The 26,082-nt window shown below is 47.3% G+C and overlaps 1 protein-coding gene and 1 pseudogene across 1 annotated transcript; both read right to left on the bottom strand.

Moving 5' to 3' along the window:
- Positions 1-958: 958 nt before the first annotated feature.
- LOC149335758 (G2/mitotic-specific cyclin-B2-like) lies at positions 959-9,331 on the bottom strand (annotated as a pseudogene).
- Positions 9,332-15,513: 6,182 nt separating this feature from the next.
- LOC149335759 (uncharacterized) lies at positions 15,514-22,944 on the bottom strand. Its single transcript, XM_089554543.1, has 2 exons — positions 22,603-22,944; positions 15,514-17,080 (listed from the first exon to the last, which is right to left on the bottom strand). The coding sequence occupies exons 1-2, from the start codon at positions 22,891-22,893 to the stop codon at positions 15,923-15,925; spliced, it is 1,449 nt and encodes a 482-aa protein (XP_089410669.1). The 5' UTR covers positions 22,894-22,944; the 3' UTR covers positions 15,514-15,922.
- Positions 22,945-26,082: the final 3,138 nt, after the last annotated feature.

Consider the following 26,082-nt stretch of genomic DNA (forward strand, 5'->3'; position numbering starts at 1 on the left):
GAGAGGGTGCGAGCAAAAGAAAGTCGCCGGAAAATGTTCGCCAAGTATCGCAAGTGATTGTGAGTTCTATGGTGCGCTCAGAAGTACATTATTCGGCTGAGAAGTTCACGACAACAAAATGCAGCCTTTCAGCTAGTTCATGTGCTCTCCTCGGAAGGTGTTTCAGAGCCTCTGTAATGTTTACACATCAGCCATAATTTTTTTTTTTCAAAATAGCTACGCTAAGACAATGAGAATGAATGCACAAAAGAACGGCCCCGGGCGCTACGGTGACTCGAATGTAATAAAAACCGACTGTTTTTGAAAGCACCTCGTGCAGAAGCACAACACTGGCAGTTAAGTGGAGTCACACTAAGCTAAGCAACATCGAAATCTAGCTATAACAAGGGTCACCTGTTGGCAATAATATCTTGCAGTAGTCCATATTTCACGACTACTCTCTTACCTTTATCCGCTGCCTTTCTTTCTGACATTCGCGTTTTCTACGTGGCGTGCAGCCTTCGCATATCACTGGACAATTGTGTCCTGACTGACTGAACGGTTCCGCTACTGAGGCGCACTGCTCCACAAAATTCTCAATGTAGAAATGTGCAGGGTGTAAAAAAATATTCTTAGCTATCAAACTTGAAATGGTCTTCTGCAGATATCACTATCATAGTATCGAACGCTGCTGACTCCCGCATTCAAGATACAGCTGTGCGACTACAGTGCCAGCGCCACTTCACGAAGGAAGGAAGCTGCTGCACAGGGACACAGGAGAGCTGTTCACGAGAAATGGAATGTGAAAATTTATTACAAAATGCATGCATGCAAAATATTGGGCGAACAGAGAGTGCCATCAAAAATATGTAAAGCTCTCATAATATGCAGTGGAAGACAGCCCTTGGAATGTGCAGCTTGAACTTCACAAGGCCCCCTTTGAAATCTTGCGAAGCTGCTGGGCTTTGGAGCTCGATGATCAGCCGAGAGATTCAGACCAGTCCTTCTCGTAGATCTCATATGGAGTCTGCAATAGAGCGCACGAAAGGTTGAGTGTGTTGCCACAAGGGACAAACAAATGCAGCAAGATCGGTGTACTAAGGTTTTTCCAAGAATGACAATCCGAACAGTAGTTCCCACGCAAGATAACAACCTTACATCAGCAGGCGCAGAAAAAACAAGCCATGAAACATTTGTATTACCAACATCGCCAGATTTCATGGACGAAAAGTTTGCATATTGTAAGGTATTGTTATAGACATGCTTTAGGCAATGGTCGATTCTCCCGCTGCGTTTTTAACCCTTTTTTGAAATTTTCCATCGCTACTGTGGAAAACCAATAGGGAACCTACCTGGCACTAGCAATAACGTCATCAGCAAAAATATGGAAGCCCGCCGATAGGCGAACTGCGTATATACTGATTGTTAAAACGTATGAAAAAATTGCGATCTCAAAATCTTCCCCGTTGAAAAATGATTGCTTCAAGAGTTGCTGCTCACTGTGTTTATCAGCTATGGATTCTATTTGCAAGACAACGAAAGAGGACTCACGTTTAAAGGAGCCGCATATTACATGTACGCACTTTGCCAATAGACGAGGTATCTCTAGACTTATGCGCTGAAAACATGGAAAACTATACCTACCCACTTTCTGCTCTCGCAGGCGACCAGCAGGAACTCTTGCATCCGTTTCACTATGGGCTGCAGGGAACCTATATCGTGGCCACTGGTCAACTGCATCTTGTGGTCCCAACTGCAAATGAATAGTAGTGCGCTTAGTAGTCGCACCCACACCCGAAGAAAAAAAAATACGCGTTCGAGAGGGCATTTGAGTGCTACTGCAGTGTTGACGTTGCGGAAAACTTCCCGTCTAGTAATTAGCGGGGGGTTATACGTATTTTTTTTTTGTAATGCAACACTGAATACGTATTGCCTCTCATGATGGCGATCACCGTCCTCTCGTGAGAAACATACGATATGATTGTTCTTATTCAGGAACAAATGATGCCCTGCAAGAAATGCACATGTGTATTTGGTTCGTACATGTGGCAGATAAGAAAAAAGACTACTATGGCCCCAGTCAGAGTTACAAAACGTATATGATTCACCTATTCGGTTGGAAGCTTTCTTAAACGCACACTTATTCCGCCAGCTCTACTGAGGAAACGTATGATCACAGTGGAATTTCACGAAACCGAATATCATTGGAGCGCGAGCAATGTTCTAGTCACAAGAAGGAAATGTCAAAGTTGTACACCTTCAAAAAGTAGTATATTAAAAAACTTCGGAAAAGTTTCAGTTACAAACTATAAATTTATTTAAAGCCAGCAAGCCCTGCCCTTTTCGAAAGAGAATATCATTGAGGGGAGTGGTGCATCTCTCCTCACAAAAGGTAGCATACAGAATTTTACAAGTCCCTAATTTGGACCAGCGACAGCTCTCTTCTAAAGTTGTACCTCAGGCATTACCAAGCGTAATGTAGCTTTTCTTGAGGAAATTAATCTTTTGATTACAGTGTGTTTTTACTTTTCATAGGCTCTAAAAAATTAACAGATAGTAAGGACTGAGTGGCATACCATAGATGTTTCCTTCCTTGAAAGTGTATGGCGCAGTAGAGAGCAGATGCGGCCTTCTTGGAGGGCTTTATCCAGGCCATGGTGTAGTCGACCAGACACACCTCCAGGATGTACATCGCCGTCAGGTGCTCCTATTTGCTCGCCTGTTCAGGACAGGGTACATGTGGTAGCCAGGGATTACTATTAGGAACCTCTACTTCGGTTAAAAAGGCAACAACTTATCTGCACATGCCTGTGGCAGAGACAAGAGCTTTATATTTTGCTAGTTGTCTTCCCAAGCAACTGGTCAGAAATAAACCAACAAACAAAAGCAAGAATGCGGCGCTGCTTATCTGCTTGCCTGGTTTTCACGGGGAATTTAGGAGAAATTCGGGTTTTAAACTGAAAATAATGATAAATTGGTGTTGGCCAGCGTGGGCACGACACCAAATCTCAATAAGTAAACAATATCCTTCGGCATTACAGCTCGATCCCTCCTTTAAAATGCAGTGTGTAAAGTTTTCTGCGCAAACAAAGCTGCACCTTCACCCACTGCATGAAAAGTTTTAAACAAAATTTCATCAGTTTTAGGCACCCGCTGCGGCTGCTAAAAAGCAACAACATGCCCAGAAAAGCTTGTATAATTGACTGTACTAAAAACAAAATTTGGATAGAGGCGTCCTCAACGTGCCTTTAGAGGAAAGCACACACCTAATTGATCGCTTCGTGTTTTCTTTATAACCATGCTCAAAGCATTAGTATACATGCATCTCAATGTAGTTTTCGCCTGCGACCGGTAAACAATTTGTAATCGAATCCTTTTTCGCATCCTACGGTTTCAGGTTTAAAAGCCAAAAAATCACTCTGTCGTCAAAGGTTCCCACAAGTAACGCGAAACAAAAGAAATCCTGCAACATAATCGTTGCCTCGGGAAATTGTGTTCCGGCTCTTAAAGCAGGTGGGCATTATCATTGTAGTTAACATAGACAAAGAAGCAGGGATTATTTCGCAGATTTTCTCAAGCTTCATGTGCGATGTACATACCTATGACGTCGCACTCATCGCTCGGCTGTTGAACAAAAACGAACCTTCATAAAAATGATTTGATGGTCGTAGGCGAATACAACGCACTGGTCAATGTATAGGATTGTCGTTCGCTTGATTACAACGAAGAAAACATGCAACCGAAGTTAGGTGGTTATGCTCCTATAAGAAAAAAAAACCGAGGCGCCATATCGAGTGGAGAAGCGCACGTGCGGAACCCAGGAATACATACCGACTCGCGATATTAACAACTTCACCTTAGTGAACCAAAATGTAGTTCGACGTCCCAAAGCGACTCAGGCTATGAGGGTCGCCGTAGTTAAGGACTTCGGAAATTTCGACCATTTGGGGTTCTTTAACGTGCTCTCATATCGCACAATACACGGGCCTCTAGAATCAGTTTACTGAACCAAAATATACTCTAACGAATTAGGTTCTAATCTTTCGAAGGCAAATCACCATGAACTGGACCGCAGTTAAGCGTCTGCACATCACCTGCGCTCCTTTGTGTGCTCTACATGAAGCACTGAAATATCACCCCTCCCCTCGGAATCTCAAAACAGCGTGGATATAATGGTGCCGACGGTACGACAGACTGTTGTATGTTCTAACAGCTCGATTGTATCGAGCACCTATCCAACTCATAGCTTAGCGGAGCCACGTCATAGATTGCGAGCAGCAATCAGTTAATGTGCAACATCCTCCGCAGATCCCTCTAAGCCAAGAATGCAACCGAGAGCACGACAGGCACCCACCTGAGCAGCCTTGCAGTTGCGACGCAGGAAGTCCAGGGGCAACGACAGGTCCAGGGACCAATCGACAGCCCGGAGAATGTCCTCTTCGATGGCGCACAGATCTCGCTCCGTTGTCTCTCCCGTGCCTTTAGTCGATGCGGGGTAGGAACGGTAGGGAAGGTGGCACTCGGGCTCCTTGTGCTGCACCGCAACACACAATGCTGCCGCCCACAGCAGCTCCGTCTGGCGCTTATCAACGGGGCGCATCTGCACAAGGAAAAGCAGCATATGCCGGACACAAAGAACAGTCAGGAGATAGTCCTCCTTCATAGCTCACCGCAGAACTTGTATACACGTACAGATTCTTCCGGCACTCTAAAGGTGAACAAAACTGCAGAAAAACAGGCCTAAGAGCTTATTCATATGCACTTTGCCTAGCTGCAATTCGCGTCTGGATGTGTAGTGCTATGGAGTGGAAAGCCCTTAGGTAAGCTCCAATGAACACAACACGCTAACGAAGGGTAGACGATATGAAAAATGCAATGAAGCTAATAACGACAGCTCACGTTTGTATAAACGATTCGCTCTTGACTACGTCCATATATGTACAGAGGGCAAAACACATGCCTAGAACAACCAAACTCTGTTTTCCGGAGCTCCCAAAGCCGCTGCAACCAAGAAGGCAAAAAATGATGATGGAATTCGGTGAGTTTAACGGCACATGTTTACACCCAGACCATTTTTGACCATATCTAATCACTAGTTATCGCCCGAGACGCCCGAAACACGCTCAGAGCGTGTTCTAGACATGCGTTTTGCCCTCTGTACATACTTAGGACGTAAGCTATCTCGAATTCAAGCTCGAAACGCATCGAATGCATAACAGATGAAAGTGCCCCGGCAACTGCAACCTGATCTACCAGTGAATGCATTCAGTACGAGGCACCAACGGAAGCTGCAGCATCCACAGTTCCCACAACCAACCAGCAGTGGCGGTGTGCTTTCACACAGCCGCAAACGGTAAACAAGCACCATGTGTATGGCGAAGTGTAACACAGCTCGATTCTTTACGAATGCAGGAGTAGGAACAATAAAATCTGCAGATGCCTTGTTGTAACACACAGGTGCTTACAAAGCTGAGAGAAAGAATTACATAAAAAAAAGGCACCACAAATGAGACAACTAATGTAAAATTCGCATGGAAACGCCCTCGAGTTCTGTATGATGCAAGTCTAAATTCGTTTTCCGGTGAAACGTAACGCTAAGGCATCATTCGCCTGATCCATCTCGGAATTCGTTCGAATTTATATCGCCATTGAATTTTCTAATACTCCACTTTATATTTGGACGCTGCTTGTTAACATGGCTCAAATGTAGACAGAAGCTTTGCTTACCTGTAAGTAGCGATCCGCCAGGGAGACAGCGAGAAAAAGCGTCTCCGGCGAGAACTGCAGCACGTTGCGGGTCCCGATGAGCCAGTGAACATTGCGCTCCCGTACTGAACGATCCACCACCTTTTGGCCGCTCAAAAATACCGGTTCGATGGGCCATTTCGTCTGCAATGGAGAGGAATGAAAAAGTACATTATAAGAGACCAGATCAAAGATTAAATTTTTGAATAATGATGTCACACATAATGCCCAAAAGCAATCTCATCTCGTCTCCAAGGCATTTAGAGGTCCACCGTTAGAGAAGAATTAACAATGTCAGTGAGCCAAAGTGCTACTACTGTCCAAGTGTCACATGGAGATGTTGATACCTCAAGCCCTGGACCCTCAATGTCAGCTGCAAACAAGAGGTTCTAATTTCGTATTATGCGAAATGTAATTCGCCCAGTTTATAAAGCAGCACACTGACACAAAAACGTAATGCATTCAAGACACAAACATGCACAAATCGTGTGTACATTGCAGATATAATTTCCTCTTCCTGTCATGCAGACGCTTGCGAGTGTACAATAAAGGAAAATGTATAGCACAGCGAAATTGGGGGTGGAGTACCAAGGCTATTCGTTGTCTAGCTTCACGAAGAATTGAGTTTGGACAAGAGACAGATGACTGCGTAAAAGCAGGTGTCCCCCTAGAAAATCAACTACTGTGCGTGGTCAACTGAATTCCCAGCAGACAGCACTTTGTTCGACCACGAGTGCAATATGGAGAAATAGCACTTTTAGTAGCTTTTAGGCTATGGACCCACAGTGATGTGTGGCGTATGCAAGATGAGGTGGTGTTCCTGCCACCAGCTGAGGGAACGCTTATAAAAAAATGTTTTTCAAAGGAGTTTTCTTAGCTCACATTGCATCCTTGAGGTTCACCTTTGGTGAAGTGATCCACATCATAGAGCGAAATATGCGAGTAGAAAAGTTAATTTTATATCAGTGTATCTTTAAAACACCGCGAGACGAGTTGGGGAAGTAACTTCCAGCTCCTCAAAAAAGGTTTAAGCTCTGCCGCCAGAAACACGTCTAAAATTAAAATTTTCCGCAGTATTCACGGAGTACTTTTCCTGATCGGATACTAACATATAACATAATGATACAGTCAGTTCCAGACTATGCAAAAGTTATCTGGGATTCATTTACGCAAACTAACATAAAACATCGAGAGCAGGTGCAAAAAAAAGCGCTGCGGATAGTTTAATTAACCACTGCAGTACCTCCGAAAGATAACTTTTAAACGAGCCAACGTGGATCTATATACAACGTAATCGAGTTTCCCGACATAACTATCGCATGAACTCGGGTTTTCCTCGAACGGCAAAGTTTTCGGCTTCATTTCAAGCTCCAATTCCATTTCTAGCCGTACGCACAATGTCGATATGACTGCCGCAGCATAAAAAGCTGGGAAGGATCACAGATCGGAAGTTGCAATAAGTGTTTCGCTATTTTCCGATTCGCCTAACTATTCGCACTCTTGCTCAGTTCAGCCGATTTTAAATTTCACAACATGATACCATGTCACAGAATTCTATCGGTCAAATCCTTTTTTTTTTTGCTTATTATTAGAGCAGTAGTAGGAAGGTGTATTTGGCATTTTTTCTTTGTGCCGCCATCTGAACACAAGGAGGCAAAAGACAAGAGTACACTTCACAGCGCGCTATAGCTCAGCAGTGCTGGACCATTTCGTTGACCCGCACCAATCGCCGTAAGAACGTCGTGCCATGAAGGAAGCTTTCGTACTAGTGGTTGTTGACCAGAGTGATGAGTCAATAAGGCTTATTGAAAGCAATACAAGGTACTTACCTCTTGTAAGAATATGTCATCATTTGCACGCCTGTCCGCCATTCGGGAGGTGGAATTCGTTTCTGCTTGAGGGACAAGATTCGTGGCCGACGGTCTTTCGCTCAGCACGCGGAGGAATACTGCCCTCGGGTCCGCGAACTGTGTCAGGGACGCTGTTTCATCCGCATCTTGGGTGTATCTCTGTATGATGAGGCAAGAATGGAAAAAGCAATATAGCGAAATGGCGACCATTACAATAGTCGCAGTTATCAAGGCGTCTCGATTCAACCGGTTCAGTTTTACTGAAGGCTGTCCAAATCGCCCTGTTCATCATCATGCGCACTTAGATTGTGCGGTTATTAATAATCATGCACGGTTTTTAAGGTGACGAGCGTAACATGCGGTCGAGGCTCCATACGTATGTTTCCTTTACTTCCCTAGCATCCCTGAACGGAATTCTCGAAATAGGGATAAATCCGATTGCTCTTCGAAAATCAGCTTTCCAGAAGATACTGGTTTTGTTGTTCTGAAAGCTGAGGGGGTGCAACAAACATTATATGGGGATATCTAGACCTTATCCCAGAGATTTGTCTTCTGTCCTATGGGGATCTTATACCTATTTTAATACGACCTTTCATGAGGATAAATTGTGGACAAATTTGAAAAGAAATATTAAGAAACGTGAGACGCCTTATCGGGTCACTTCATTAGGCGCTGCCCGCCAATATAGCCACCGTGATCGAAAGGCCACTGTGGGTCGATAATCACTGCCGAAATACTGAAAGTTCTCGCAATGTAAACATAGTCAAGCCATTCTTTCTCAGACGCATGAGTGCTCGGCAGAAGTTTGGTATCATACAAGAAAAAATATTTTCAACAGACTGGGAACAGAAAGGTTGAAGTCGTCGATAATTTTTTGTGGGACCCTCGATTTCTGTTTTTTTTTTTTGACAGAATGAGCAAAAAATGCCACACCGTTTCTAAAGCAGGCCAAAGAACAATTTTATAAAACTGCCTCGTGCTACTGAAAACGACACTAAAAACCCCGAACTGACGAACTTATTACCGAGTAACCCGAATTGAAGCTTCGAAACATATTGCGTCATTTAAATCTCCCGAATTCCGGAAAAAATAACATCCGAAAACCAACTACCTATGTATAATGCGCATTTAATAGGACGAAAAAACCTACGGAAGAGGTGCATTTGTTCCATTGGATAATTGGGTGTACAGTCGGGAACAAAAGTCTCCGGACGACGTGTTCCTCAAATGAGGCTTATAACTCTACTATCAGACAGCGGCTGGAAACCGCACTTGTGGAGATGAAAGAACAAAAATTTAACTTTTACCTCCACAAGTGTGGTCTCCAGCCACCGAATAATAAGCAGAGCTATCGGCTTCGTTAGAGGAACATGTGGTCCGGAGACATTTGTCCCCGACTGCAATTTCATCTTACCCCTGCAACTTTCGCCCGCAAGACGGAATTCCGTCCAACATTCCTTTTCGATTTGCAGACAATTGCGCTCTCCAAGTCGAGTCGGTCAGGAGGGAACCGAGATTTCTTCCATCTAGTGCCTGTTTCTACTCATTAATATCACCAAAGCTTACTGAGATGAATATCAGAAAAGTCTGAACAAACCTGCAATTCCAACAGCAGCATGCAAGAGCGCGCATTCATGTCAGATCGCCAGCACTACAATCCTTCAACAAACTCATATATGAAATAAACGATAATATACGGACAAATGAATACACCAGGATTAACTCACCTCAAGAACTGATGGGTCGTAGCTCGCCATAATGCAGGATGAGTCTCAAGGCTGCCTTCACGCCAACTGCACGTTTGAAATCAACTGGCGACCAGCCCAGAGCAACAGCTGCTTGAAAAGTGCGTAGTCTCTACTGCGGCCCAGGTCACGTGTGGATGAAAGAGAGAATGAATGGATATAGAGGAAGTGGAAAGAGGAATACCTGGGCAGGTCGCTATTGGTGAAGCTGGTAAGAGGAGCGAAAGACGAGATAAGAAAGAGGATAAAGAAAAAGCAGATGGAAAGCCCTTCCTTAGTCACCTCCCCCCCACCCCTGCCCATGCAATTGACGGCACAAAATGCGTCGCGGCGTTTGCCATTCTTCGAAATTTTCAAGTTCGAAAGCACCAACACGAATTTTCAATGTCAGTGGACCTTTCTTCAATAGATGCCAGCTGAAAATGGGGGAAGAGTGCTCTGTAGGTGCTCGTCCAACTATGCCATTTCAGAGAACAAGGTATCAACAGCTGACTCATGCCTATGCTCTGTGGAGGCCAGAACTGCTCTTGACTCCTGTATTCCGGGAAACTCTTCTTGGCAGTGCTGCGGAGGAGCGGTAGTAAGGGAAGGATAGGGATGGGCCGCTGATTCATCAGAATAAAGGGGAAAGGAAAAAGCTTTTTGTGGTGCCGGCACCGCAAAATTTAAGACAGGCCAATTTTTGCCGATTGCTTCCAAGCATAGAGAACAGCTACGCTTAGTGAAATACGTGTCGTTCGATGTGAGAAAGGTTCAGACAGGTTAGAGATTTCGGTCCGAAAAGTAGCGGCAAAATTTTGACATGCTGTTAACGCACTGTTTTCTAATTTGTGCAGTAATTTTAATTCAAGCGCATACAAACAAAACTCAAAAAATTCAGGGGGCACTTTGTTGACCTAAAGTGCGGTGAGGCGAAAGCCTTAAGCGCAGTGTTGCTGCTTGTGTCACTGATGTGTGGTTAAGATGTTAAAGGGAAGCTGAAGAGTTTTTCGAATTCATTAAAATGCTCACGTGTGGATGTGGGAACTTTATAAATCATGCGGGTGAAATTTTTTTACAGATTCATAACTTAGGAGCGACGTGATCGCCGTTTAAAATTATTGGTAGCTCCGCCCCCCGCGGTCCGCCGAGCGCTGCTGATGACCCTGACGATGCGAGCCAAAACCGGAAACCGCGGAGTGGTGACGTAAACACCGGTGATCCGTCGCTTCACAGCCTCCGCGGCCGTGCTTGTTTCTGCGTGCGTGCCATCATAAGCTGCTTCGAGCTGCCGTGTGCTTCTTTATTTGTGCGTTTTGATGTTTGTGGTGATAAGGGGGCACTTTTTTGGCGGGGCAGCGAACATGACAGGCAGATTTACTGGCGTGCAGAAAAGGATTGCGGATTCTGAACCACAGTCAATATTTGTGCACTGCAGTAATCACTGCCTAGACTTGGCAATCTAGGAGGTCGCAAAGAACTGCGATGTCATCGGCGACGCTCTCCAAATTGTAAAATATGTTTCCAATGCAATACTCGAATCGAAGAACGGGAAGACTGTTTATTCGAGCGTTGTACTTCCCCCGGGTAATGATGCCGGCGAGCAAGATTGTTCTAGGCACAACACCCTACTGCTACCACTGTGTCCAACGAGTTGGACAGTAAGAGTGAAATCAATGGAAAGGTTCGTTGAGAACTATGAAAGAGCGCAGGCAACTTTGCAGGAACTGGTGCAAGCTCAAAGCTCTCTCAGCGCCACCGGCAAGACATCTAAAAGGATAAGAGAAAAAAGCACTAAAGAAGTTCGAAATTTTATTGGGCATCAACCTTTCTATAGCCGTGTTAGGCCCGAGCGAGGAATTAGAGAGGATGCTTCAACGCCCAGTTTACCGCGCTGCAGGAGCAAAAGAAGCAGCAGAGGCTCTTTGTGACCGGTTCTTAGAGCTGTGGTCTGACGCCTCATTTGACGCCCTGTGGCAGCGGACGAGCTCAAGAGCAACAGAGTTAGGTCTAAAGGAACCTCGAGCGCCCAGAGTTTCGCAGCCGCCCAGAAGGCTTCAATCCACAGACAAGCCTGAGGAGCTCACAGCGCTTGACGGCACGTCATTACAGAGAAAAGAGTTTTTGCTGCTATCGATCGTATTAACACTGAGATCCGACGGCGATCTGAACAGCCTGGCACGGAGCAGCTGATTAGCCTCCAGCGCATTTTGGCTGACGCTGCTGAAGGTCGAAACTTCGCGTCAAACGACCTAAATGGGCTTTTAGGAGCACATGCTGCAGATTTTAACATTAGCAGGCTTTCAGCACAACTCGTACTTATCCCAACGCTCCTGCGTGACGAGGGTCCGGTCAGAATTATTAAAAAAGCTTTTTTCGCAGCTTTCAAATCCATTTACTCACTTGCGCGGTCTGCTCAGGTTTCAGTAATTATGAAATTTCCAAACATTTTTAAAGTGTACATACCAATGTAGAATAAGCGAGGATGCAACTATGTAAAATGGAAACGGCTGAAATGAATGAAAACATTAATAATTAATAAGAATAAGAAGTTTGCCGGACTCAAGTGGCTGCAGCTAGCACAGGACGGTTAATTGGAGGAATATGGGAGCGGCCTTTGCCCTGCAATGGGTCTAGTTCGGCTGATGATGATGAAGAAGCAAAGACAATACTTACTCCCCCCCCCCCCAACTCCCAAAAACGTTCCGGAGTCCCTGATTGCCTAACAGCCTGGCGAAAAATTCAGGGCAATCGCTTCTTACCTTAAGTTACTCTGCATAATGGGCTTACAGGCGACCCAGAGGTTTGCAATCTCTGCAAACTACCTCTTAGTCAAAATCATCTAATCTGGCAGTGCCCCGAATCACCGGTAGCTAAACAGACTGATCCCCTTGATCAAGTTGCATGGCAGTCCTAAATCCGCAGCCCAAATACAGATGTACCAAAGATCGCCCTACGCCTGCGGAGGAGGGTCACTCCAAGACCTTCACTGCGGTCACGGCGCAGAGGGACGGCAAGGGGCAGGCCCTCCCCCCGGCTCGGCCCCTATCCCGAGGTGCTTGCGTTGTTCACAAACCTCGTAGGGACGTTTATAAATACAAAATAAACTAATTACAATCATAAGTAAATTGCCAGAATTGGTTGATTTATTGGGGTTTAACGCCACAAAGCGACTCAGGCTATGAGGGACGCCGTAGTGAAGGGCTCCGGAAATTTCGACCACTTGGAGAGCTTTCATGTGCACTCAGATCGCGCAGTACGCGGGCCTGTGGAATTTCGCCTCCATCGAAATTCGGCCTCCGCGGCCGGGATCAAACCCGCGTCTTTCGGGTCAGCAGTCAAAAACATGGGAGAACTGAGTGGGATTGGAACCCAGTACTCTTGGATTGCGATACGGACACGCAACTCATATGCCATAATCGCTCGCATTTGGCTTGCAGTGGTATCTTCACGACATGTACTGGTGCGTGCATAGTTGTGACAATGATAATTAATGATTATGCAATTCCACGTGAATAAATCGATTTTGGGACTTTTCATTGTACATTGATGGTTTGATGCTTCCGTATCCGTATGTATCGATGTTTAAGGTGCGATTCCGACATCAGACACCGGGGAAAGAGAGAGAGAGGTATAAGCTCGCCGCGAACCTTCGGAGTATGCAGCCACGTGGTGATCCGAGACTACTTCCACGACAGGTGTCACATGTTTGGCGGAAAGTTTTCATCCATCCCGGAGTCCACCGAGTGCCCGATTATGCTAATGCGTTTATTCTTAAAGGGACTATGCAACCAATTAAAAGTCGCTTGTAAATATTTTTAGTGCTTAGAAATGATGCTAAGAAGCATTCGCAATAAGTATGAGTCTTGGGAACTGAGCCAGCATGTTTATTATGAATTTTTAAAAACCGTGTTTGTTTTTTAAATATTCGCGGGCCGATTGGTGTGCTCGCAGCGACCGATTTTTAAACTAAAATAACAAAAAATAGATTATTCCATACTCCACCCTGTTGTGCCAAAGAGGTGGTCCCGTAGCGCTCGCCATCTGTTTTGTGACTGAGCGCTGCGAGCTCTCCTGGCGGTAGCGAAGAGTCCGAGCCAGGCGTCGGTGAGACTAAGAAAAACGCTTTATACACTATATGCAGGGCGTTGTACAAAACGTCGGCACGGAGGCCGAGAGCTAACACAACTCCACTGTTCTCGCACAGCGACGACCGGCGAGACACCAACGCATCACACCATCCGACTCCACTCGTGAGCAGCACCCGAGTCACGTTGGATCGGTCTCTGCCTCCACGCTGCAGCGGTGCGGCTTATAAAGCCTGAAAAGCGGTTGTCACTCAAAACGGTCCAATCCAGAAGTAGCACTTAACGGCGGTCCGAGAGGTCCAACCAGCGACCGCGCCGGCCACCCGCTTGGCCTTTGCTGTGGAGCAGTGCCACTGAGCTCACGTTAGAGCGAACTAAAATTCAACTTTTGCCGCGCGCGCTGAGATCCGGGGGAAAGGGAAACTGGGGCCTCGCTGCCTGGCAGCCTGCGGCATGTCCGGGCATGTTGCTCGCCAATGCTTTCCCTTAGGACCCTGCTGCCTTACGGCGCAGCGCCGTGGCTTGTCAAGGGAACGTTAGGGCGCCGCTGCCTTGCGGCGCAGCACCACGGCTTTTCAAAGGGACGTTCGCAGGATTGATTCTAAAACATTTTACTCGCTGGAAAGAGCTTGGCAAGCGATCGCGTTAAGTGGACTCTGTCAGCCCACTCCACCGCCAAACCTTGCGTTCTGGGGTCAGAGCTAGCCAGCACGGTATCCCAGCGCTCGAGAGAAGGAGCGGTAACTAGATCACCTGGGGGTGGCTCTATTTTGCAGTCCCACAGGATGTGATCGTAGGTGGCTCGTTGGCCACAGTGTTTACAGCTTGGGTTGTAAAGATCTGGATAAATGTGCGCGAGGAGTGATGGGGTGCGTATCGATCTCGTCTGTAGACGACGTCACGTAACCTCTTGTTCTTTAGTCAGGCTTTTTGTCCGGGGGGGGGGGGGGGGGGGGCATGATTCTCCTCTCTAGTTTAAAATGATGGGTGAGATGATATGTGATCATGGAGTCCTTTGTGAAACTCAGGGAGAAAGTTAGCAGCCAGCAGAATTGGAAACCGGGCGGGTTTCCCGGCATAACAGCCCGCATTCATCACATGAACACCACGCAGCTCGTGCCACTCCTTTGCACGCCGCGTCCGATAGATGGCTCCGGCGTCGCTGTGTGGGGGGGACGGTGGGCGATGTTTGCGCCTTAGCTTAGCTCTAGCTGCATTCCTCTATTTACGCTGCAAGCGTAAACTTTATTTTTTTCGCAAAGCGTTCGGCATGCTAGGAGCTCACTGCTGCCTTGCGTATCCCAGCACGTCTAAGTAAACCTTCCCTGGGTACGTCACCCGTTCGTCGGTGACAATATAAAGTGGTTGTAATGCGAAGAAACACATGATTCGATGTAAAACCGCCTTATAACGGTAGGGTCACTCTCTGTGGAACGCTTGTTTGTGCGGGAATGACATTAAAAAACTACGGGGCCCGGCCATGTGTGCCGGCTCAGGCAGAGATGCTGTTACCTAGAAACGAAAGAAAGCAGAGGGTGGCAAGGCTCAAATCCCCCGAGGCGTCCAAATGCGCAGCACAACGCGAATTTTTTGCAGGTCTGGCAATTCGTTTTCTTAACGTTATTCGGTTCAACATTAGTGTCAGCACATTTTCAAGTACTAGGATATGGCGAGCCGGTTAAAATCTTAGATTGTTCACGAATTTTGCGCGGGGTTTTTAAAGTAAGGCAAAAAATGATGTATCTATAACTAAAAAAACGAATGTAAAGAAAATGAAAAACTGTACCGGCAATTACTTGATTAAAAAGTACAACTCAGAGATAGTTAATGAAACATTTAGCGCGGAAAAATGGAAAAAAAGTGCTCGCTAAATTTTACAGCGACCTAGTTTTGTACTAGTCCGGAAAATTGAGAGCTGTCGCATGACGGAAAAAATTTCCTCCTGAGATAGTAAAGGAAATTGCATCCCACCATTCAATAAAAAGCGACAAATTTTAGAAATACATCGGAAAATGTCGAAAGCAAACTCTAGTGAGTTTGGCTCGGAATCACCCATATGCGACAAGAGAATGCTATGAAGAGCACTGAACGAGGCTTTATTAGAGAAAAATACAAAGGCATGTACACATTCATATGGACGTTCTAACTGCACTGTACTCGCAGCTGCCAGTAAAGCATAGAACCGGTTTCAAAGCGTGTAACAACAAGATGATTTTGAAAATGTTCACTGAAGTTGAGGGCTCATGCGATAAGGATAGTATTCCGCGAAGATTCGCGTTACAAAAAAGAAAAATCTCGGAAGTACAGATATCCGCAAGAGCAAATTTGTCAATTCTTTACTTCAGATCTTTTGGCAAACGATTTCCCAAAGTAAAAGAGAAAAATAAACAAGCGCAGTGTGCACACCTGCGCAAAGCGTAATGGTCTGCACTACAATGTTAAATTAAAGGAGTTGAAAAGTAGTAAAAAAAAAAGCTAAAACGGAAGAAATCAAGAATCAGGTATTGGTGGCAACAGAAGCGTTGACAGCCACTAATCACTCCTCAACTGAGACGTCAAAGGTGAGCACATAGTCATATGGAGGTTTCCACCAACAGCACAGATCTGCACTGACATAAAAAAGCCGAAAGCGACCGCAAGGTGAACCCACTAACCCATCGCCTTCCGGCAAGTTGTAAGATTGGCCTTTCCTAAGCTGCACAGTCATCGCTTTTTCAAGGTGGGTGGCTTCACACAAGTTGCTCGAAATAAACTCCACTTCCAGACGATCACGATTCTTTCCCGTAGTTCGGACGCGAACTGTGAAACACGCCTGCTTGAGGTGGCACGCTCTAACTACAGCGGCTGCAGTGACACCGCGATGTGCGCTAGTATGGAGTTCTTCAGCGCAATGCACATTCAGAACAAAATGTAGTCGCTTTTTCTCCCTGCTGTCTGACGGGCTCGGCTTCAGCACACTTCTACGCACATGCTCCACTGTGACTGAAGGCCACGACGAGAATACCAGCTTCAAGCGAACACACTGAAGAATCTCTTCCAAGTAGCCGACCGCCCCGCTAACCATGCCTTCCAATTTCTGAAGGCCGTGAGCATTTCCCTGGTGCGGTTGCACTGGCATCTCCTTTACCTCCGACCCTCCAGAAACTGAGCTTCCTTCAGCCGCGCTATGCCTCTGCTGTGCCGAAGAACATGTGCGTTGCTGTGCTTCGCGGGCTTCATTTAAGGTGGCCAAATATTTGCCCATAGCCTGCGTCACCTCGGCGTTCGGCGTCTCCAAAACCCCCGGCAACGAGACCCTCATTTCGTTCAGTGTATCTTCGTGCACTCGCGTCTTTTGGACGAGCTCGTTCACACGAGCCTCAAGGGCCAGCATCATGGCCAGCATAGTCGCCCCTTCGTGGGCGTGATGTGCCGGGAAGGGATCCTTCAGGGGCACCTCGACTTCCTGCAGCTGGGCGGAGACGTCGCTAGCAGTCGCGGCGCTCCCGTGCCCTGAATGTTGGTCCGGTGTCTCCAAAGGCTTCCCATGGCTGCATCCGAGCTCGTAGCGTGGCGGCAGGTCCCCGTTCGGCACGCCGTCGCCACACCGTGGACATGCGACTTCATGGAAACCGCATTGTTCTTCGAAGTGCTGCAGTACAGCTTGCAGGCTGCCTACGAAGTTGCAGCCACGGTGTTCGTTCCAGCAGTGCGCCTTGAAAGAAAAGAAAAGAAGGAACTGTCTACAGCTCAAACCGGTTTTCATCTCCACCTTTGCGTGCTTTTTAAGCGGTATAAAACATCTTTTGCGGGACACTCAGCGGTAAGACTGGCTGAGAGCATTTCGGAGCAGACTTTGTTGCAGGCGAAAATCCAATTTGGAGCAACTTCCTCATGTTTTGTAGCCGATGCCTGATAAATACGGTCAAAATTCAGTACCAGAGGTTTTTGCAACTGATTTGTGCCACGGTTTAAAATATTACAGAGCGCTACATGAAGATTTGAATAGTGCAGGGTTCTGCGCAGGCGTCTAAGAAAGGTCTCCGGAATTTTAATGCGGATCGTTTAAAAACGTGATCTTTTTCATTGTTAACAATAGCGCAAATATTTCTGGGCAAAACTTGAAGCGACTCTGCAGAAACGCCCATATAAATTGTTTTCCACAAAATATTATCCGCATGGTTGCTTTTAAATACTTGAAGAAAGCCCGCGAGATTTAGAAATTGGTACATGACTGCACTCGTGCACTGCGATGTAAGCGCTTTCAAATGCATCCCGACTGAAGGCTCTAGGTCGGGGAAAACCAGGGTGAATAAAAAAACCCTTAGGTTATTCTGGGTAGATGTTTTGAATGCGTTAGCAGCCATATATTTTGTTATATCCGTCGTTCAGACAAAAAAGTTCGTTATATCCGCTGTTCAGACAAAAGTTCGTTATATACGAGGCTAACAGATAAGAGGTCGTTATATCAGGGATGGCTTACTAAGGTTTGTTATATCCGAGGTAGTATACTAAGTTAGTAGAGGCGTCAGTTACTAAGTTCGTTCGTATAGACAAGTGGCCAACCAGCCACTGGCTATTGACAGACAGCAGTCGCCATTTATGCTTGCACTGACCCCTCTAATGATAACCCATTTAAACAGGCCACTAGCTACAGGAATCGTGCCGGAAAGATTGCGGCTTCTTTGGATTTTTTTTTCCTCTTTCCAGCAACGTTTTGTAGCGCATGGCCTGGATTAATACGTTGGTGACAAAAAAGAAAGCGCATGCAATCCAGATGGATCTTCATGAACTGCAAATGCAGTCAATCAGACCAACTCGCGACCACAGACCACAACCTCTGACGGCGGGCCACCTGTTCCGCCCCAGCTTGCTGCGTATCCAGCTCCGCCCCGTTTTGTCCGAAGGACAGGTGAAATAACCGTAGATTTGGGCTGTGTTGCCAGCAAGAAGCATATATAATCTCGGTGTCTTTTTTTTTATTGACACAGTGTGCCTGTTGACATAAAGTATTATTTACAAATATAGATACACACACTGAACTCTTTGCGGATAGCACGCAAAGAGGGGCAGAGGTCCAAAGCAAGCAAACCCGTACAGAAGCCAAAAAAATTACAGGATTGCACTTTAGTGTGCTGAAGAGCGGAAATGCGAAAGCCTTTCCCTGCCGTCTATTTCTCCCTACACTTTTGTGTCAACGTTTTTTTTTTATAATTTTTCTGTTTTCGTGATTTCTTTTTTAATTTTTTTACAATTTTCGCTTTTTCTTTTTGTTCTTTGTTTTCACATTACTGCGGTGAACCGCACTGTACCAATGCGACCACATACTATATCGATGTCCATGGCTATTATGGCGTGTAAGTACTTTTTCGCGTTTAGTTAATTACCTAATTAAACCTCATGAACCAAATTTTTTCGCGCGGCAACATATCACACACAATCTGCCACAATCACACTCACACATTTATCTTCATGGAACCAAGTAATTACGAGGTCAAAATTGCGGACACTTTTTGTTGACGCCACAGAGCCATATAATGCTCTCGCATTAATATAAATCTAGACGGTACACAATGAGAGAATGCTATTTAGAATTTTACGTTGAGAAAAGGCGCGAAGGGTGGAAAGCTGCGTATGATTTCTGGACACGTTCAACGCTCGCTGGGGCGTACCGAAAGCGGGGCGCATTCGTTGGTGATGTTTTTAGAATTGCACTGGGCTTCCCTTTTGAGCCACTGCATGTTAGTGACAAGCTGTACGGTTCCGCGTAGCAGGTGCCTCTCCCCGATCACTCGAAAGGCATCAGAGCTGCGGCGCATAAGAGCGCGGCTTGTGAGCGCACCGTCACTGATTCGCTCCCTACAGTTTGTTGGTGCGCCAGCGTCACAACAGATGTGTTCACAAGATAACATGGAAAAGATTACAACGAAAAACTTGGGGAAAACAAAGTGCAGGTGGAATATAAGTGGTATCCACTGCCGCCGACCGCTATGCTTGGGGAACACGTAACAGACTGACTCCTGCTCCCCTGGCATTTTAGAGGGTTAGCTCCAATACTCTCATTACTCAAGGACGCGTTAGTATGAAACACAAGGTCATTGAAGTGGGACCAGTGGGTGGTACCATTGGTACAAAGATTGTGGACCATATAATAGGAGTAGAATGTTCGCAGTGGTATCAAACCATTGAGCGCGTTACGCAGCATAAGAGTACTAGTCGAATCAAAGCGTAGCATATCTAGGGATTCGCACCGGCAACCTTCGGTCCCCCGAACCATGACTTCAAACGCCCATTACATTCGAAAAGTAGATACCCGGATATAACAAAAATTTGTACCGGATATAGCGAAGGTGACGCAACATTCGTTCGATATAGCTAACGCTCGATACTCATACCTGCCTCAGAGTCTTGCTCTTTTTATTCGCGTGTAGCGTTCAGATTGCCACTTCAAATCCGCATACATCCGAGATCCGGCCGTAGTCTAACACCGTGCGTGATAGACGCACGAAACTCAGTCGCACACCGGATCGAACCCGCGTCCCCGGGTTGAGCAGCCAAGCGCCCTAACCTCTGATCCACCGCGGTGGGCGCTCGCTATAGCAGTACAAAAGCTAGCTCACCAGCTGCAGTACTCTAAAGAACGCCGTGACCGTCTCCCCGTAAAGATGTAGCGAGAGCTACGAGAACTGGATTCATATGCCGGCGAAGCGTCAACAGGGAAATGATCCTAAGATCCCGGCGCTGAAACGAGACAGCGGCGACAGGATCATGAAGTACGGGCCCGCGATGGCATCGTGGCCAGACACAAGCGGCAAACGAACCACAACGGTAGCACTCGGCCGTTCGACTCTCACTTCAACACAAACCTCTTGGACTATGAACGTCAAAGATACCGGGAGATTCTGTGGCAACGTCTGCTACACCACTTCATTCATCAGCAACATGCTGGCGATGAAATCTGCAGTAAGTTTCATGGCCGCCTGGAAACTTGAATAAGCAATAATCCCATAAGCAACGAGCGTAATCAGCAAGTTATCGCCCGCACAATATGCGCATAGAACAAAATATCGCGCGCACAATACTTTAGCCTGCTACAAATGCTTAGGATTGACCCCGTTGGTGACAAGCAACCACCAGACTGCAAGATTCAAGCGATCGGTTAAAACTCACGCAACATCAAAACTCGAGAAAAAATGAATAAGTAACGCCCCATGAGTCAGCAGCGGTAGTCATAAAAGGCCATTATTTATTTTATTTTTGATGGCACCTATGCCCCGAACGCACGCGATGAAGTTGCTGTAAAGTGAACACCAGAAACCAAGATTTTTTAACATTTGGGTAAAATAAAGCCTCGTCCGCCCGGCGTAGCTGTAAACTGTAGAACCTGTACCAGCGCCGAGCTTCAGAAACTTTGCAGGAGGATAAACTCGTTGGCAGCGCCTCGGCGACAAAGTGCAGTCCGCTACTATACTACCGGTGAGCTGCATCATCCAACTCGAGCTGTATACAGTATTTTTTTTCTCCATCACAGAATGTCGAATCGTCACCCCTAATCGCGCATTCGCTCTCTCATCCGCACGTGCACATGCTGTCGAGCCAAGAAAGCCTACATCGTCAAAGTCAAGCACCCGCCACCGCCCCATGCCGAGCTGTGCGAACAGAATAGCGCTTGCGGGCTCGGTGATAAGGGCGCTCGGCTACAGAGCCGGAGTAACCGTGTTCGAACCGACCACGCCCGACGGCGTTTCCATGGAGATGAAACGCAAAAGGCCCCGCGTCCTGTACGACTTCACTTCTTCCGGGGACCTCCACTACGGCACCTCTTTCATTCCCACCTTCCTTCCTTCCCTCAAGGGGTGGTTAGGCGTCCACCGAAAAGTGAGACAACGCACGTTTCATGGCAATAACGGCAATTTCCTCGCTGGCGTCCCAGAACCCTCCTCGCAGCGCTGCCTCTCCTCCTCCTGTTTTTCTCCCTTCTCTTTTTTTCTTTCACGGCTGTTGCGCTCTTCGGTCTATTCCTCCGTCGAGTCTGCCTCCGCGCACCGCCGCCGCAAATCTGCGCATCTTCTGGACCACGCGGTCTGTGTTCTTTAATATTTTTCATGTTTTATAGTTTAATTTCTTTATTACTTTGTTTGCGTCTCTCATAGCCTTAGTCGCATTGGGACGTTAAACCCCATAAACCAAACCTATTACTTTGTTTCTTTTCACATTTGCATTTTTTTATTTGTTTTATTTCACTCACGACACCCGAGCGTTCACTAGATCTGTCTTTATTCTTGCTCAAATTGCCAAAACGCCCTGGTTCGATTCCCAGTCTCAATAAAGTTTTTTTTTCTTCTTCGCCGGAACTCGAACACGCTAGCATTCCCTGCTCACGACAGTATGAGGCATTAAAGGCTTTCGCCTTAATAAAGCGATTCTGCTCGTATTTTCTTTCACAGCTGTTCTGCTCCTGGCGAGCTTCTAGGGCGGCCGGCTCGCGATTTTCGCGTTGCCCTTCGAGCCATTTGTGTGGCCGGCACGTTCCTCGCGCAAAGAAGGCGACTGCGCACGTACTTAAAATGGCGTTAAAGGGCGATTCACACGACGGTCCGTTCGCCCGCGGCCCGCGCACTGCCTGGTCTCCTTCCGGATATTCTCTTGTATTACCGAGACAAGCGAAAGGAATACGCACCCCCCGCTCCGTCCCTCACCATAGCGCAGGCTGCACATTGGCGACAACTACAAACCCCACCTACGTGTTCATGCGTCAGCACATAGAGAGGCGCGCTGACCAGGCCGCGGTCCAGAAGACGCGCAGATTCGCAGCGGCAGTGCGCGGAGGCAGACTCGCCGGAGGAATAGACCGAAGAGCACAACAGCCGTGAAAGAAAAAAAGAGGAGAACGGAGAAAAAAGGAGGATGACGGGAGCAGAGGAGGATGGGCGGCGCTGAGAGGAGGGTTCTGGGACGCCAGCGAGGAAATTGCCTGTTTCATTACCTGGTAACCATTCACTTTGCTAATTCAGCTTTAATTTTCTAACCGAGCGTTTCCTGAACATACCACGTTAAATAAAGGCATAGCGGTTCTTTTGTAGAACTTAAATCATACATATGTAGCACTAACTGACGCTAAAAGTACTGCTTAGCCCTTGTGAGAAGAAGCAGATTGTTTAATCACTGTCAAAATTTACTCACTGCCTCCGCCCCGCACACAAAAGTACACAAGTGTCGAAAGTAGTACGTACTTACCTTCAAGTTCTCCACTTTCCGAGCGGGCACGTCGACCCTCTGACACTCGTTGTCTTCGAATCCCTCCCCGTCTAGCGGACAGGCTCCTCGGCCATCTTTGAGGCTCCTTCCATGGCATGGCTCGCACAAGGAGTGCTGGCACGGCAACAGTACCGTTCTTCTCGGAAGCACACGGCACATATGGCATTTGCGGTACTGCGAGACATCCTCGGCGAACCGCGTCGGTCGCCAGTTGACGCCGCTGGCGAAGCCTCGCACTCGGTACAGAGCTCCTCGTCCCGCTGCCGCCATGACGCGCCAAGCTCGCAAGCACTGACCACCGCGCCAGAAATCGACCAGAAAACACGCGGAGCCAGCGACGGATCCGGCGTGTACTGGCCCTAGGCGGCTTTTCGCGCTCGTCGCGTGAGTAAAGTCACGTGGTCACTTTACCGAGCCAATCAGCTTCGCGCCGCTAGAAGGCAGACGAGTCCGCTGACTCCGCATCGGCGGCGCCGGCAGACTGCGGCAGAAGGGTGACGCCCAAATTATCTGAGTTGCGTTATCGCAAACTGTGGCTGAAGTCACGAAGTAGTTTCCGCAAAGAATTTAACCGCAATCATACAAAACAGACACGGTGACCAACAGTGATTCCCTGCATGCCTCCTTTCCTTCCGCCTGCCTACCCTGCGTTCCTCCGTGCGGCAGGCAGATTTCGTCCGCTTGCTCGGTAGCTCTTGATGGCGGTGAAGGCGTGGAGTTCATTGCGCGACTGTCATCTCCCTTCTCTGTCCCGGTGTCGTCGCCTCTCGCAGTATCGCATAACGGCGTGCTTGGTAGCCCACCTTGAGTAGAGGACGCTAGTTCGGCTAGACAGGCTAGTTGGTTTTGGTTCATAATTAAATAGTTTTTAGGCGCTAAAAACAGACGAGACACATAGGAAGGTAACAAGACAAAGCGCCATTTTTTTTTTTACATGCAGGACTTTGTGCGAAGCAGGCGACACGCAGAAGGTCATAAAAAAGGCGATTCTGGCGCCATAACTCCGACCTGAGGATCTCGCTAATTCTTATTACGTGACCCCATGAAGGAAGCACATGGCGGAAAACGCACTTACTTCAACGGGGACCAAGCTGTTCTTGATGCAAGGCGACTGTCCTTGCACGACAGATGTTGGCGACGACACATGTGATATAATCATCAATGAAACGTGGAGATGACACACAAAAGGAAGGGCCCACTGTACTAGAAATATAGTCCAAGAGCACTTGCTGCTGGGCTAGTTGGTTTTGGTTCATAATTAAATAGTTTTTAGGCGTAAAAAACAGACGAAACACATAGGAAGGTAACAGGACGAAGCGCCTGGCGCTTCGTCCTGTTACCTTACTATGTGTCTCGTCTGTTTTTTGCGCCTAAAAACTACTTAATCATTTATTTCCCTTAAAGGCCCGGCGAGGGGCATTACATAAGGGGTGGGTACGATATTCGTTGGCGGCAAGTGTTAACACGATAACAAATGAGCATGAAGATTGTCAGCGAAGGTCGCCGAGCTCATGATGGCTGCAATGTCTCCGGGAAGGTCGTTCCAGTCCACAATGGTACGGGGAAAAAGTGAGGCTGCAAAAGTAACCGTGCGGACACGTGGTCTAGAAACTTGGAAAGGATGACAAGGGCGATTAGATATGCGGGTTGGCGGGACGATGTAGGGCGCGCAGGAAAGTGTACTGTGGTAAAATTTGTCGAATAAGCAAAGGCTGGCGATGCGACGACGAAGCGAGGAGAGCGATAGCCCTGATTTATCTTTCAACCCTGACACACTGATGTCGTAGGAATATGCAGAATGAATGAATCTGGCTGCTTTGTTTTGTACTGCTTCAAGTGCGTTGATAAGGTTAGCATGATGCGGGCTCCAAATAGGTGAGGCATATTCTAATTTTGATCTGACAGTTGTTTTGTATGCTAGTAATTTTACATGATCGGGGGCATGGCGGAGATGACGTCGTAAAAAAACCTAGCGTTCTATTAGCAGGTTAGATAATATTAGTGATGTGTGCACTCCAGGACAAGTCGTTACCCAAGGTGACATCTAAATACTTCTATGATAGATAAGACTGTACAGGGACGTCACTAATTACGTATGGGAAATCTAGCGGATTATGGCGGCGGTGAAAAGACATGCGTTTACATTTATGCGGGTAAAGTTCCATTAGCCAAACGTCGCACCATTCCTGAATGCGGTTAAGGTCGTCCTGGAGAGACTTTCGGTCATTAATGGTAGTAACTGAGCGGTAAATGACGCAGTCATCTGCGAGCATGCCAATTTTAGAATAGATGTTGCCTGGTAAGTCATTACTATAAATTAAAAACAGAAGTCGGCTGAGTACAGAACCTTGAAGGACACCAGATGTTACAGGAATGGAGTTAGAATTGTGATCATTAATAGTGACAAACTGCGTGCGATTAGTGAGGAATTGTTCTATTCATTTTAAAATATCGTTAGGCAAGTTCAAGTATGACAGTTTTAGTAGTAATCGTTTGTGTGGTACCTTTGTGGTCGGGTATGTGGATGCTGTGACGCCTTCTCCGAGCGCTTCCCCGTTGAAAGGACAGACGCCTCGGCCATCTTTAACACAGCTTCTGTTACACGGCTCGCACAGATTGTGCTCACAGGGCGGAACTACCATCTTTCCGGGAAGTACTTCGCGCAGCCGGCACCGGTGGTAGTGGTAGTGGTAGTGGGGGGTCGCTAAGGAATTGGCCGCATCGCCGGCGCGGGCGGACTGTAGCTGCAGCGGCCGCTACGGCAATTGCAGTTGGCAGACAAGGTGGGAGATGCTACCTCGACATAGAGCCATAGGTGAAGAAGACACACTAGGTCCTTGGTTTCGTTAAGTCAATTGTAGGTCAGGTCAGATGATTTTCCCGCGAAGGGTTTCTTTCAATAATAGAAAAGAAGCGCGGTGACGTCATTGCATTGCAAGGCAGTAGACAGACTTGATTCGCGTTTTGGCATCCCGGCGGAAGATGGCGCCTGTTGTCTGGGTTTGAGAGTCCGTGCGAACAGGTGCCGTTTGTGCCGGATCGGGAGCATCTTCGGGTCCATAGATGGCGGTGGCGCGGTATCTGCAGCGCGACTCCTTCTCACTTCGCTGTCCCAAAGCAGAATTCCCGGTCGGCTTGGTTCCACGAGCCTTGACCCGAGCTCTGCGGACGCGAGATGCGTCCTAAACGCAAGAAGTAACCGGCAGGCTGCCTGCAGCCTACGTGCATATAAGAGGCAGCTCTTAGACATCTTTTTTTTTCTTTTTTAACGCGTTAGCGGTAAAGGTTCTGTGTCGCAGAAAGAAAAACCAGTGTCGACCCGCCGCGGTGGCTCAGGTGTTATGGTGCTCGGCTGCTGACCCGAAAGACGCGGGTTCGCTCCGGGCCGCGGCGGCTGAATTTTTATGGAGGGGAAATTCTAGAGGCCCGTGTACTGTGCGATGTCAGTGTACGTTAAAG

The sequence above is a fragment of the Amblyomma mixtum genome, chromosome 7 (assembly GCF_055824585.1).
Source record: "Amblyomma mixtum isolate Tamu chromosome 7, ASM5582458v1, whole genome shotgun sequence".
NCBI lineage: Eukaryota > Metazoa > Arthropoda > Arachnida > Ixodida > Ixodidae > Amblyomma > Amblyomma mixtum.